The 15977-nt window shown below is 47.4% G+C and overlaps 1 protein-coding gene across 1 annotated transcript; it reads right to left on the reverse strand.

Annotated features, from left to right (window-relative positions):
* Positions 1-13993: 13993 nt before the first annotated feature.
* On the reverse strand, positions 13994-15555 carry LOC146697970 (extracellular tyrosine-protein kinase PKDCC-like). Its single transcript, XM_085472777.1, is given in 4 exon segments — positions 13994-14019; positions 14648-15340; positions 15343-15486; positions 15489-15555. Coding segments are annotated over 4 exon segments (930 nt in total).
* Positions 15556-15977: the final 422 nt, after the last annotated feature.

Below are 15977 nucleotides of genomic sequence, written 5' to 3' on the forward strand. Positions count from 1 at the left end.
TAGCAAGTGCTGAATTCATCATTTATATAGCATTAATCATCCCTAGTTTGCCATTTATAAATAAAGATATATTATTATGAATATGATTATTACTAGTAGTGATGTAATTGCAGTGATATCTGTATATAGTGTAACAGTAACAGATGGAAAAACATATCTGTATTTATAAATGGCATACTAAGGAGGAGCCCTCGCTGATACCTCACTAATGTTTAATGGTGTGACATTACAATAAAATGCTACCAAATAGTTTTGTAGAATTTATTTGGGAGTTGTTAACGGTTCATGATATAATTTTAAAAAGTCTATGTAAATGATTAATAAAGCATTTAAAGGCACATTTGAAATGAGCTAGTTGTATTAATAAAGGTTTTATAACTATTTCATATTCTAATTTGTGGTTAATTTAGATGGTAACTAGTTGTTAGTTCACTTTTTTCTGTGGCTTTATTAAAAATGAGAATCATCTATATCCTACAAAGCATTTACAAAAGGAAACTAAAATGCCACCAGAACTTTGAGACTCGAACAAGTTTCAGCTATCTTTACAGTAAAAGAAGGGAAGAGACAAAGAACAAAATGATGCAGAACATATAAATATGTATTGCAAGACATAAACATAACTGAATAGGTGCAGAACTAGAGTGTGAATTTTACAAGGGTTTAAAAGAGAAAGCGTCACAGTGAGCGATTGGAGCCACAGGGTACTTTAACTTAAATATACTGCTCAAAAAAAAATTCATGGGACATAAGACTGGCATCAAGTCTGTTAAACTTGTGAGACATTGATCTGGTCAGTTAAGTAGCATATGGGGTTGTTAATCAGTTTCACTAGTTCTACATTTGGCTAGAATCAGTGTCACAACTGATAGCATGAAGTGATAACTGCAGAGATTCCACAAGTAGTCCAACTCCTCCAGGATGCCAAATCAATACGTGACATTGTCTGAAAGTTTGCTGTGTCTTCCAGCATAGTCTCAGGAGCATTCAGGAGATTCCAGGAGACAGGTAGTTACTCTTGGAGAGCTGGATCGGGCCGTAGAAGATCCTTAACCCATCGGCAGGACCTGTATCTGCTACTTCTACAGTGCACAGAATTAGCAGGTCCACCACTGGTGCCCTGTGCTTTTCACAGATGAAAGCAGGTTCACCCCGAGAACATGACAGATCTGAAAGAGTCTAAAAAAGCTGTGGAAAGCATGATACTCCCTGTAACATTGTTCAGTATGACTGGTTTGGTGGGGGGGGGTGTCAGTGATGGTGTGGGGAAGCATAGACCTCTACAGTCAGGCAACTCTGAGTAGCATTTTGAGTTGTTGGCATGAAATTGGACTAGCCTGTGCATCCTTTTTTCACTGTGAATTTTGGGGTGTTTTTGAATTTGGCCCTCAACCTGTGCATCAAAATGACGTGGCATCCTTTTATTCCTAACACATTACCTAGTTCATATTGGTATAGATGCCCGGCATGATTGTTTTCCCCACTGAGATCTTTTCGAAGTGTGCCTTTAATTTTTTTGAGCGGTGTATACTGAAATGTCATCATGAAAAAAATAACAAAGATTAAAAATCAAACAATGTTCTAAAAACAGTAGTGAGTATTTCAGACAACTTCACAAACAAGTACAACCACAAACAAAGTATCTATCATATTAAACTGTTAATGCCTATTTTAAAACTTTAGTTTAAATTCTTGACTTTGTTTCTTGAGTTCAAGCAAAGACATATGGCAATATAGTGTAGCTTTAAGTAAAATGTGACATGAAAAAAAAATTGCCATTCAGGTTAAGGCAGAAATATGCAATAGTCAAAGTCAAAGTCAAAGTCAACTTTATTGTCAATTCTGCCACATGTACAGGACATACAGAGAATAGAAACTACGTTACTCTCAATCCCTAGATAAAATAGTAAATGAACATTTAAATATAAGAGTGATTAAAAAATGCAGGTAAAATAATTAAAAAGTAAAAATTTAAATAAATACAATACAATTTTACATATAACAAGAAAGCTATACAATATACAATATAATGGGTAAATGACATTGGGTGTAAACCAGGCAGAGTAGTGCAAATAGGCAAATAGTGCAAATGGAGATTTAGTAATGTACGGTAAGAGGTAGTGTAACAACAGAGTCTTATGAGGTAATGGCAGTCCAATGCTCCACAAAGTGACTGGTAACTGGTGCAGGCCAGTGAGTGAGTCAGAGTGTGTGTGTGTGTGTGTGACAGAGTTCAGTGAGACCGTGGAGGAGAGAGGGGAGAGGGGGCAGAATCGGGAGGGAGTTAAGCTTCCTGACAGCCTGATGGATGAAGCTGTCCTTCAGTCTGCTGGTCCTGGCCTGGAGACTTCGCAGTCTCCTCCCCGACGGCAGCAGCTTGAAGAAGCTTTGCATTGGGTGCGTGGGATCAGCCGCTATGCAAAGGGCTTTTTTAGTGAGACGGGTGCTGTAAATGTCCTGGAGGGAGGGGAGAGAGACACCAATGATCCTCTCTGCAGCTCTCACTATGCGTTGGAGGGTTCTATGACAGGACGCATTGCAGGCTCCAAACCACACAGTGATGCAGCTCGACAGGATGCTCTCGATGGTGCCTCTGTAGAAAGTGTACATGATGGGGGCTGGTGCTCCTGCTCTTCTTAGTTTGCGGAGAAAGAAGAGACGCTGCTGTGATTTCTTGGCCAGTGCTGTGGTGTTGTACGTCCAGGAGAGATCCTCTGTGATGTGCACACCCAAGAACTTGGTGCTGCTCACTCTCTCCACAGACGCTCCGTCAATGGTCAGAGGAGCATGTTGGGTGTGCATTCTCCTGAAGTCCACAACAATCTCCTTCGTCTTCTCCACATTCAGAGAGAGATTGTTGTCAGCACACCACGTGGCCAGGCGTCTCACCTCACTTCTGTAGTCGGTCTCATCCCTGTTGCTAATGAGACCCACCACCGTTGTGTCGTCCGCAAACTTGATGAAGAGGTTGGAGCTGTATGATGGAGTGCAGTCATGGGTCAGCAGAGTGAAGAGGAGGGGGCTCAGCACACATCCCTGCGGGGCCCCCGTGTTTAGAATGATAGTGCTGGATGTATTACTGCCGACCTGTACTGCTTGAGGTCTTCCGGTGAGGAAATCCAACAGCCAGTTGCACAGTGAGGTGTTGAGCCCCAGCTGGACCAGTTTTTGAGTGAGCTGTTGGGGGATTATAGTGTTGAATGCTGAACTGAAATCTATGAACAGCATTCGAACATATGAGTCTTTTTTGTCCAGGTGTGTGAGTGCCGAGTGGAGTGCAGTGGAGATGGCATCATCGGTTGAGCGGTTTGGCCGATACGCAAACTGGAAGGGATCCAGGGAGGGGGGCAGGACAGTCTTGATGTGTTGCATGACTAGTCGTTCGAAGCACTTCATCAGGATGGGAGTAAGTGCAACAGGACGGTAGTCATTAAAGCAGGAGGGAGATGACTTTTTTGGAACCGGAATGATTGTGGTGGCTTTAAAACATGTGGGGACGACAGCCTGGATGAGTGATATGTTGAAGATGTCTGTGATGACATCAGTGAGTTCCACTGCACAGTCTCTCAGTACACGACCAGGAATGTTGTCAGGACCCGGAGCTTTACGTGCATTGATCCTGCTGAGGGATCTCCTCACGCTGTCCGGGGACAGAGTCATCACCTGGTCACCAGGAGGGGGTGGGGTCTTCTGTGCAGTGGTGCTGTTTTGGACTTCAAAGCGAGCAAAGAAAGTGTTCAGCTCGTTCAGCAGGGGGATAGTGCTATCACAGGTCTGTGGTGGGGGCTTGTAATCTGTGATGGTCTGAATGCCCCGCCACAGGCTCCGTGAGTCTCTGCTGTCTTTGAAGTGATGAGATATTTTCCTGGAGTACTGTCTCTTAGCCTCTCTGATGCCACGGGAAAGGTTGGCCCTAGCTGTCCTCAGGCTTGCCTCGTCTCCATCTCTGAAGGCAACATTCCGAGCTTTCAGCAGCCTGTAGACCTCTCCTGTCATCCATGGTTTTTGATTGGCCCGGACAGTTATGGTTTTCGTGACTGTTACATCCTCAATACACTTGTTGATGTAGGCAGTAACAGTCTCTGCGTACTCCTGGAGGTCAGTGGTGTTGTTATAGGTGGCAGCCTGCTTAAACATGTTCCAGTCTGTGGTGTTGAAGCAGTCCTGTAAAGCCTCTGAAGACCCTTCTGGCCACACTTTTATCCGCTTACGAACCGGTTTGGTGACTTTAACGAGCGGTCTGTAAGCAGGCATTAGCATGACAGTGATATGGTCTGAGGCGCCGAGGTGGGGGAGGGGAAAAGCTTTGTAGTAGCTAAAGATGAATCATTTACACAGTCTGGGGCATGATCAGGTTCAAACCTCCCTTTCCTTATGTCTAGTATGCTGGGGTCTTCCCATGATTCATTCACTATGTGTTTATACACTACTCTGCATTTAATAATTATTTAATATTGATCTCTTACACAATGTGTCTTTCTCAAATCACCCCCAACCAGTCGGAGCAGATGGCTGCCCCACCCTGAGCCTGGTTCTGCCTACGATTTTTCCTGTTAAACGGAAGTTTTTCCTTCCCACTGTCTGTTAAATCTTGGTGAAAGGGGGTTGTTTGATAGTTTCCCTCTATTATTTTAGGGTCTTTACCTTACAGTATACAGTTGTGAGGTGATTGTTGTTGTGATTTGATATCATTTATATAAAATTCAATTAAAACATTACATTGAAACTAAATTTTCAAAATGATACCATGAACCAATAACAGCTACTAAATAACAATTTATTTAAAAAAATGTATAAATGACATACTAAAATGAAGTGATTTAAAATTCTATATGGATTCTATAAACACATACTTTATATGGATTCAATTTTAGGTTGGATTTGCCCTGAAAAATACTTACTTGCCTTACTTTGAGCTTTGGAGTAAAAAAAAAAATGGAACATTCCTTACAGACTTCTTGTTCATTGTTTATTGTCTACATGTTTGTCCTTAAATATTCATACATAAATTCCAACCTCTGACATTAGCTGTGACAAGGAACCACAGAGGGCTCATCCACATTTTGTGCCAGTTTCTGTCAGAGCATATAAAGAGCCCATTACTGTGTCTGTTTGAGTAGCCGCAAATATCATTAGCAAGTCCTCCATGCCACCTCTGATTGCTTTTTGTGGCTCTCCAGTGGGGTAAAGGTTACCTTGCATTCATTTACTGAGGCCATTACCTGCATATTCACACCAGATGCCATTACACATTATCAGAGTGTGACTGACAGATGCCAGAAGTGATTAGATCCAGCGGTTTAAAGTGGATGCTTACTGCCTGAAAATACACCTCCTGAGCTCTTAGATGTCAGCATGAAATGAGACAGACACTCCAAATGAGAGAACAGCTCAGGCTAATATCCCATCACAAATGCTATTTACTCTGGGTGTCTGGGTTTAGCTGGCTGCCCATAACTCTGTCTGCCCAAGCTGTGTGTTGCACGGAAGGAGCTCTGCCAGAAACATTTCTCTTGGAACCTAAGAAGACATTCGCAGTGTTTCAACCAGAATGATGCATATCAAATACATCCAAATTTTTGTCAATCATATCTAAAATCTCCTCCAAAAGCAGGCTAAGTGGTAGTCAGAGAGTGGCACAGTACCATGCTGGATCACCTTACAGCTAACATACAGGAAATAAAATTATTTAGTAAGTCTTGCATTTTTGATGGTCCCTTCCTCGTTTATGGATGAAGCTGCATTCATCATTAAGAGAATACCACAATTTTGAAAGGCAACATAATGGCAAACAGTCATCATAGTGTATGGCTTCCCTGAAAAAAATAGTAGAGGTTTTCACTTCTGCTAATTCCACTCAGTGCAGAATCTGAGCACTGTACCCAACTCTTTCTTCCACATCAAACATTCACGATATAACTCTGTAAAATTTAAAACTGAATATAATTTAGCATTATGAGGTCTATACAGTATTAGATGTATAGAATAGATGTCTCCCCTATTGGCTTCTCTTCATTGGTCCCTGTTAAATCCAGAATTTTCACATACAAGGTTTTGTATATTCAGGCCCCATCTTATCTTAAAGACCTCATGACCCTAACAGAGTACTTTGCCTCACATTGTACTTTTAAAAACCCTATGAACCACAAGTAAGTCAACTGTCTGAAAGCGGGGGGCAGATACTGCCAGCTTTTCTGGGCACCTGGAGCCCCTGGGACCCTGACCTCAGCTTGCACTGAGGAGCCTGGTCTCCAGCGGGATTGGCTGCCTGTCCTCTTAGGTCTTCAGTACTCTTGGGGGCTGCAGATGGCCTGGTTTCACCAGATCTATCTCTGCCTGCCTCTGGCTCGTGGGGGATGTTATTGCAGCTTCCCATCCTCATTGACAAGTACACTTCATAACAAAGACAAACACACACCACAAGAGGATTGTTGATTTATGTAGGTATTTCAGAATCAGAATCAGAATACTTTATTGATCCCTGGGGGAAATTATTTTTTGTTACAGTGCTCCATTTTAAACCAACATTAAGACAAGACAGACAATACACTAACTAAGAATAGTACAATATATACATATATATACATACATACATACATAAGTCACTCATAAATAAATAGTTGGAAAAGAAACGTGTAGTTGTAGCAGCAAACAGTTTATTATTTATTAGGGGTGCAACGATACTCGTATCGATATTGAACCGTTTGATACAGTGCTTTCGGTTCAGTACGCATATGTATTGAACAATACAAAATTTTTAAATTTATTTTATCAACTTTCCTTCTGACGATGCTGTCTGTGTTGAGTGCTCAGTGGATCGAACCCAGAATCACTGAGCTCAGGGCAAGTTAGCGAGACAGAAGTTAAGCTCTCCTTGCAACATGGCAAATTGAACCTCCCCCACCCTCATTCAGATCTGGCGTTTGGAACTATTTTGGTTTTCATGTGACGTATGACCCTGAAGGTAAGCGCGTCATGGACAAAAGTAAAACAGTATGTCGGATGTGCCACCCAATGCTCAATTACATTGGTGGGAACTAGTGCGTTAGCGCAGTTATCTGTCACGGAGGAGCAGGGAGGACTCGGCGCAGACTGAAATCTTAGAAAAACAGGTTTATTTACACACTCCAGGTGCACTATATACAGGTGAAGGAGAAGGGGGCCAGGGTTCCCAGGGGTGCAGAGCGGGGTCGGGAAAAGCGTCCAGAGTCTCCAAACCAAACACGAGAAATCTGCATACAGAGAACAAGGGTTAGCACGGAACTTTCACGGACAGAGCTCAAAACTGGCTGAGGCTAAAGTAGCACTGACGAGCATTATTCAATAGTCCAGCGGCGAGGTGCTCTCAGTCACTGCCTTAAGTAGCGGGAGCAAACAAGGTGAGGAGCCACAGGTGATTGCCTACAGGTGGTGGAGGCCGGGAGCTCACAATGAGCTCCGCCCAGGCAGCGAGCAGAGAGAGAGGAGAGAGAGAGAAAAGACAAAACATAACATGTAGCCAGGGGGCCAGCTGAGCAGGCACGGGGACCATGACAGTACCCCCCCCCCCTCAACGGGAGCCTCCCGGCGACCCACCAGGCTTACCCGGATACCGACGATGGAAGTCCCGGATCAACTCCTTGGCCAGGACAGCCGACCGGGGCACCCAGGATCGTTCCTCCGGCCCGTAGCCCTCCCAATCCACCAGGTACTGGAAACCCCGTCCCCGGCGCCGAGAGTCCATAATACGAGTGATGGCGTACACCTCCTGACCATCCACAAGCTGGGCGGGCGGAGGGGCCCTAAGAGGGGGGCACAGCGGGCTGGAGAGCACGGGCTTGACCTGAGAGACGTGGAAGATGTTGTGTATGCGCATATTGCGCGGCAGCTTCAGGCGAACAGACACCGGGTTGACAACAGAGTCAATTTCAAAAGGCCCAAGGAAGGTGGGCGCCAGTTTCTAGGACTCAGCGCGAATAAGCACAAAGCGAGTGGACAGCCATACCTTCTGACCCGCGGCGTATGCAGGGGCAGGGGTCCGACGGCGATCAGCGAGGGCCTTGTTTCGCTCCTTAGTTCGGAGCAGGGCCGCTCTGGTAGTACGCCAGGCCCGACGGCACCTTCGGAGGTGGTGTTGCAGAGAGGGGACCGCATGCTCGCCTTCAAGAGCAGGAAACAGCGGCGGTTGGTACCCCAGAGAAGCCTCGAACGGCGACATTCCCGTGGCGGACGACGTGAGGCTGTTATGAGCGTACTCAATCCACGGTAACTGGTCGCTCCAGGTGCCTTGATTGTGGGAGACAACACAGCGAAGGGCAGCTTCCAGCTCCTGGTTGGCACGCTCCGTCTGTCCGTTGGTCTGAGGGTGAAAACCAGATGAAAGACTAACCTTTGCGCCCAGGGTCATGCAGAACTCTTTCCAAACCCGCGAGGTGAACTGAGGGCCTCTGTCGGAAACGATGTCGTCAGGGATGCCGTGCAGCCTAAACACATGTGCCGTGAGCAGTTGAGCAGTCTCCAGTGCGGTCGGGAGCTTTGTGAGGGCAACAAAATGTGCAGCCTTAGAAAAACGGTCCACAATGGTTAGTATTACTGTGTTACCTGAAGAGGACGGCAGCCCCGTGACGAAGTCCAGGGCGATGTGGGACCAGGGCCGGCCAGGAGTGGGGAGAGGCTGGAGCAACCCGGACGGCGGTTGGTTGGGACGCTTGTTTTGAGCGCACGTGGGACAGGCGGTCACATAGTCTCTAGTGTCTTTTATCAGGGAGGGCCACCAGAAGTAACGTTGCAAGAAGGAGATCGTGCGATGAAGTCCAGGGTGGCAGGAAAAGCGGGCGGTGTGACCCCACTGGAGAACACGTGACCTGACGGATGTGGGAACATAAAGCCTCCCTGGTGGGCCCGTCCCTGGGTTGGGTTCGGTGACTTGCGCCTCGAGGATTTGGGATTCAATCGCCCAAGTGACTGCTCCGAACACGCAGGAGGAGGGGAGGATGGGCTTAGGGTCAGGGTCTTTGTCCGTAACGGTGAACAGCCGGGAAAGGGCGTCAGGTTTTACGTTTCGTGACCCGGGCCTGTAGGTGAGAGAAAAGTCAAACCGTGAGAAAAACAGAGCCCACCTGGCCTGCCGGGAGTTGAGACGCTTCGCTGACCGGATGTACTCCAGGTTTTTGTGGTCTGTCCATACAATAAAGGGATGCTCAGCGCCCTCTAGCCAGTGCCTCCATTCCTCTAGTGAGAGTTTCACAGCCAGCAGCTCTCGGTCCCCAATGTCATAATTCCGCTCCGCTGGTGTGAGGCGGCGAGAGAAGAAGGCACACGGGTGGAGTTTACCTTTAAAGCGCTGAGACAGGACTGCCCCAACCCCCGTCTCCGACGCATCCACCTCCACCACGAACTGTTGGTTGAGGTCAGGCTGTTGAAGGATAGGAGCGGTGGCAAACCTTTCCTTTAGGCAGGCGAACGCCTCCTGGGCTGGCGGGTCCCACTGAAACGACACCTTCAGGGAAGTAAGTCTTGTGAGAGGCAATGCAATCTTACTATAATCTTTAATGAAGCGCCTGTAGAAATTGGCAAAGCCCAAAAAACGCTGGAGCTGCAGGCGATTTGGGGGCTTGGGCCAGTCTAGGACTGTTTGGACCTTTGCCGGGTCAGGCTTCAGATTACCTTGAGCGATGATGTACCCCAAGAACGCCACTGAGTCTACGTGGAAGTCACATTTCTCCGCCTTCACAAAGAGTCTGTTCTCCAACAGGCGCTGGAGAATCTGTCTCACATGGACTTCGTGCTCCTTCACAGTCTTTGAAAAAACAAGAATGTCATCAAGGTAGACAAAAGCACAGCGGTTAATAAAATCCCTGAGGACATCATTGACTAGCGCTTGGAACAGCAGGGGCGTTCGTCAGACCGAAGGGCATTACCAAATACTCAAAATGACCAAGATGTGTATTGAATGCCGTCTTCCACTCGTCTCCCTTTCGAATCCTCACTAGGTGGTAAGCGTTTCTCAGATCGAGTTTGGTGAACACTGTAGCCCCTTGAAGTAGTTCAAAGGCAGAGGAGAGAAGGGGCAGCGGGTATTTGTTTTTGATCGTGATTCTGTTGAGGCCATAGTCTATACACGGCCGGAGGGTTTTGTCTTTCTTGCTGACGAAAAAAAACCCCGCACCCACAGGAGAAGAAGAGGACCACATAATGCCCGCGGCCAGCGAGTCGGTGATGTATTTCTCCATTGTCTCTCTCTCAGGTTGGGTGAGACTATACAAGTGGCCAGAGGGAAGCGGCGCCCCCGGGAGGAGGTCAATGGCACAGTCGTAGGGCCTGTGGGGGGGGAGCATTTTTGCTTTGTCCTTGCTGAATACTGCTGCCAGGTCGTGATAGACAAAGGGAACAGCGGACAAATCGCACTCCTCTGTGGGCTCAACTGTGGTTAGCTGAGTGACCGGGGGGGTGGCAGTTTTAAGACAGTTCATGTGGCATTCCACACTCCACCCCGTAACACGCTCTTTCTTCCAGTCTATCTGGGGGTTATGTTGCACCAACCAAGGGTAACCTAACACAAGTGGTGCAAACGGTGTCTTGAACACGAAGAAGCTAATCCTTTCAGTATGGTTACCGGAGAGTGTGAGAGACAAGGGTTCAGTAATATGAGTGATGTCTGGCAAACGTTGGCCTGATAAGGCAGACACACGGAGCGGATTTGTCATGATCCGGAGTCTGCGACTCCGTGTTTGTTTAGTTTATTAGTATTCTGTGGTTTTGGTTACCTTGGGTGTTTTTACTCTTCTGTTTCATGGTTCATGTTCCTATGTTCTGTGTCCCCCAGTCTGTGTTAAGTTGGTGTGTTATGTCATTGCGTGTATGTGTTTCCTGTTTTATTGTGAAGGTCTGCGTCTTATGTGAGTGTTTCAGTTTGTCTCCCTACTCTCGTCACGTGATCACTCCCAGCTGTGTTCCCACCTGTATGTAATCTCCCTGTGTTCTCTGAGTGTATTTAAGTTGTGTCTTCTGTCATAGTAATTGCTGGTTCGTCTGTATTGTTTCCCCTCGGTCTCCCTGCGTCTCCCCGTATGTATTTCCCCGGACCTCCCTGCATCTTCGTTTCTGGTTTGTCTTATTAGTTTACCCAGTTTAGGTTTCTAGTTTCATGTTTTGCCACCCTTGCTGTTTGTATTGACCCACTATCATAAATAAACACCCACCTGCACCAGAACTGCCGTCCTTTTGGTCCTACTACAAATCCACACGGCTTGCCCCGCAAACCGTGACAGGATTAGGCAAAGCTGTGGTAGCAACGTTCAGCTTTGTGGCTAGTGAGATATCAATGAAGCTCTGCTCAGCACCAGAGTCTATTAATGCAGAAAGAGGGTGAATCGCTGTCTGTATCGTGAGCTTTGCGGGCAATGTTAAACGTGGATGGGAGTGTTTACCATACAGGTCGCCCACCAGTACCCTCTCCATTACTGGTGGGCGCGCTCTTTTGCCAGAGCCGGGCAGGTGGAGATAAAGTGACCCTTACGGCCGCAATACAGGCACTCACCAGCGGAGAACCGACGCTGACGTTCCGCGGGTGAAAGGCGGGAGCGACCTATCTGCATCGGCTGCTCTCCTTCCTCGCCCCCGCTGTACTCACGGGCTCCTCGTGACTCGGGGGAAGGGTCTCTTGTTGCCCGTGGCTCCGACGATGCGTGCCTCCGCACGCTCCGGCGCGCACGCAGCCGATCATCCACCTGAATACACAGCGACGTAACAGCCTCCAGAGATTGAGGGAGTTCACGCATCATTAATTCGTCCTTTAGGTCGTCGTTGATGTTATTTAGTAACGTGGTCCTTAATGCCTCCTGCCCCCACTTTGTTTGCGCTGCCAGGGTCCAAAAATCAACAGAATAATCAGCCATGCTGCGCTTACCTTGTTTAAGGTTGAGTAAGCGGTGACCGGCAGCTTCTGTGCTGGAGCCCTTATCAAACACAGCCTTAAACTTGGAAAGGAAGTCAGCATACGTAATTACAGGGTTTGCTTGAAGTTGAGCCTGCGCCCAGGTCAAAGCACGGTCACGTAACAGCTGAACGAAATAGGCGATCTTGACCTCATCGCTAGAAAAGACATGTGGCAATTGGCGAAAATGCATAGCGCACTGCATCAAAAACCCCGCGCACTTCCCCAGCTCCCCCGTGAATGCCTCAGGTGTGGGCAACAGCTTATCCAAAGACACAGAGGAGAGAGGTGGTGCAGCAGCGCTTGCAGCAAAGCCTGATGTTACCTGAGGAGATGAGGCAGAGGCTGGGCGCTCCGGGGGGCTCGTCTCGGGGGGGCTCGCCTCTAGTGGTGTTCGTTGGGCGACGGCCAGAGCCAAGGCGGCCACCTCTCCACTGAGCCGGACTAACATCTGCTCGTGCCGGTGTAGTAGCTCCTCCAAGGTAATCGGGGCCGGGGCCGAGGAAGCAGAGTCCGCTGAGTCCATGGTTGGCTGGACTATTCTGTCATGGAGGAGCAGGGAGGACTCGGCGCAGACTGAAATCTCAGAAAAACAGGTTTATTTACACACTCCAGGTGCACTATATACAGGTGAAGGAGAAGGGGGCCAGGGTTCCCAGGGGTGCAGAGCGGGGTTGGGAAAAGCGTCCAGAGTCTCCAAACCAAACACGAGAAATCTGCATACAGAGAACAAGGGTTAGCACGGAACTTTCACGGACAGAGCTCAAAACTGGCTGAGGCTAAAGTAGCACTGACGAGCGTTATTCAATAGTCCAGCGGCGAGGTGCTCTCAGTCACTGCCTTAAGTAGCGGGAGCAAACAAGGTGAGGAGCCACAGGTGATTGCCTACAGGTGGTGGAGGCCGGGAGCTCACAATGAGCTCCGCCCAGGTAGCGAGCAGAGAGAGAGGAGAGAGAGAAAAGACAAAACATAACATGTAGCCACACAGGGCCAGCCGAGCAGGCACGGGGACCATGACATTATCTCGTTAACGGAGATTTGCCGTGTTGTGGCGTTAATGTCATTTCAACGAGATTAACGCTGACAGCACTAGTGGGAACACAACGAATATGACTGCACATGTACACTGACATCATCCTAGTGCAAAGACAAGTGGAAGCAGGCAAAAGCAACAAGCACGCATGCTACAAACTTTACCCGAGTCGTTTAGACAGCCGTTAGCACATGATTCTCCTTATGGGGACCTGATATGTTTAATATGCTGCTGAGAATATAGCCCAGAAGAAGCGTATAGTATAGCTTTTAATTTAGAAAGAGCCATTTCTCTGTAATAAACTCTGTTTTCCGGGGTGATCGTGGCTCAAGAGTTAGGAGTTCGCCCTGTAATCGGAAGGTTGCCGGTTCGAGCCCCAGCTTGGACAGTCTCGGTCGTTGTGTCCTTGGGCAAGACACTTTACCCTTTGCCTACTGGTGGTGGTCAGAGGGCCCGGTGGCGTCAGTGTCCGGCAGCCTCGCCTCTGTCAGTGCGCCCCAGGGTGGCTGTGGCTATAATGTAGCTTGCCATCACCAGTGTGTGAATGGGTGGATGACTGGATATGCAAAGCGTTTTGGGGTCCTTAGGGACTATTAGAAGCGCTATATACTGTAAATACAGGCCATTTACCATTTTCCAAAGATGAGTGATTTCTCAATCAGATAGATTTATTATTTTATCCCTTTGTTGTTTCAGCAACATTAAATTCAAAAACTGTACGTTTGAGTTAAAATATATATTTATAATTTTAATAAATGACAAATTAAAAAAGCATGAACATTTTTTTGTATCGAAAAAATATTGAACCGTGATACCAAAGTATCGAACCAAACCGAACCGTGAATTTTGTGTATTGTTGCACCCCTAGTATTTATGTATGTATTTCTGCCTGTCCTGCCTTAGACATTATATATGACAATGTATTAACTGAAATAACACTAATAGAAATGAAGAAATAAACAGATAAATCCTGAACAAGAGGAGCCTGTAGTGAATTTATACAGCTGATCTTGGAAAAGTAAAACATGTTTCTCACAACAGTGCACTCAGATTATTCTGACTGCAAAAGTTGCTGGAGAGGAGAGGACAAAAAAAGAGAAGTGAATTATGTCCAGAGGTAAGCTGATTAAGAAATTTTCATCCACCCAATTATTTCCACTAGTCATCTCAAATCACCATAATTAAGAGCAAAGTGTTAATATCACGGAAGAAATCAAGACTGCCTTTTATCTCTTATCATGCACATGATTTTTATCGATAGGCTGGCAAAGCGTGCTGTTTTTTCTACCTAATGATTCAAATAATGTTCTAAAAGCTTCCCACCAGATCTTTATGTAATAGTACAACAAAGGATGTAATCTGGGCGCTGAGCTACACCTAGCCTTGATATGTCATGGTCCTGGGTAATTAGACCCAGTGTTTTGAATTTTCTTGTATTTTGATGTCATTTTGTATTATTGTTTATGTTTAAGTTCACTTTGTTAGTCTTGAGTTTATTCTGTATCAACGAGGATGTTCTGTTTACCTTCTTGATTAGTAGATTACCTCATGTGTCGTTTTACTCTGTGTTTATGTGTGTGTGTGTGTGTGTGTGTGTGTTTATATATGTTGTATGAGTGCTTGTGTATTGTTTCCGTCCTCATGTTTCATTCTATGTTCCCCCCAGTTTGTCATGTCTCCTCTCTCCCTTGTACTCCCACATGCTCTCTCGCTCCCTCTCGTCTGCCTTTCCCCCACTTTTGTCTTCTTTACATAAACTTCTGATGTCCCATCAGGCACCAGGTGACTGAAGCCACTCCTGAAAGAGGCTAGGAGGCGGCCCGTCCAAGTCTTCTGCCCCGTCAGAGTGAAGCTGTTGCACTAAGAGTGGGAGTTACAGATGCACGCTGCCTCTCGGGCACTGTGGACTGACAGCACGCAGCTCTGCTGGCTGTAGGATGGCCAGCAGCGGTACTCCACGTTCCCAGAAGTGCCCATCCCTCGCATCACAGTGTGATCTCTGATTATTGATGGAGACAGGTTCTCCAGGTGTAGGTCAGACTTATAGAGGTGGAGGATGTGTTCAAAGGCCTCCAGTGTCTGATTGATGTCAGCTTTCAGCTCCCCTGTGGCGTTCATGATGCGGTCTACCAGGTGTGTGAGGCCGGGCGGGGCCTGGTGAGGCAGCAGGTAGGTGAAAAAATACCTGTAGGCGTTGTAAATGTTCCTCTTCTCGTTTAGCCCCTCACACACACCCCAAGCTGAGCAGGGCAGAGTAAAGTTTCTGTGTGGAAACTGGAGAGTACAGTCTGCGTCTGTGTGACAGGTGGTCTCCTCCGCGCTGGCATCATCCAGGTCCGTGAGCTTCAGCGAGCCGGACACTGTGACAAACTGCCGAGGCTGGAAGTCCAAAGGGCCACGGAGCCCAGAGGCGACTGAGAGAGGAAGTGGAGGAGCCGGACCAGGTCCAGACACACTCTGAATCTGTCCACCCAGGGGCTCTGGGGCAGCTGGATCATCTGGAGAGGGTTCCCCTGCTCCAGATTGACTGTGACTCTTTCGGCCTCTCCTTCTCTTCCTCCTTCAGCTTAATGATGTTCAGATGCTGGAGTCTTTGGAGAAGGACCATTTCTTTGCTCAGCTTGAATGAAACAAGTTTTAAATTAAGGCAACATGGTGGCACGGTGGTTAGCACTGTTGCCGCACAGCAAGAAGGTCCTGAGTTCAATTCCAACATCAGGCCAGGGTCTTTCTGTGTGGAGTTTGCATGTTCTCCCCGTGTTTGTGTGGGTTCCCTCCGGGTACTCCGCTTTCCTCCCACTGTCCAAAGACATGCAGCTTGTGGGGATAGGTTAATTGGAAAATCCAAATTGCCATTAGGTGTGAATGTGCGAGTGAATATGAGCGCGAATGGTTGTCTGTCCCTGTGTGTTGGCCCTGCGACAGACTGGCGACCTGTCCAGGGTGTACCCTGCCTCTCGCCCTATGACAGCTGGGATAGGCTCCAGCGCCCCCCGCGACCCTGAGAAGCGGAAGCGAATGGATGGATGG

The sequence above is a fragment of the Copadichromis virginalis genome, linkage group LG11 (assembly GCF_057382275.1).
Source record: "Copadichromis virginalis isolate Kocher_CV1m ecotype Utaka linkage group LG11, C_Virginalis_male_GT1.1, whole genome shotgun sequence".
In the NCBI taxonomy this organism is placed as follows: domain Eukaryota; kingdom Metazoa; phylum Chordata; class Actinopteri; order Cichliformes; family Cichlidae; genus Copadichromis; species Copadichromis virginalis.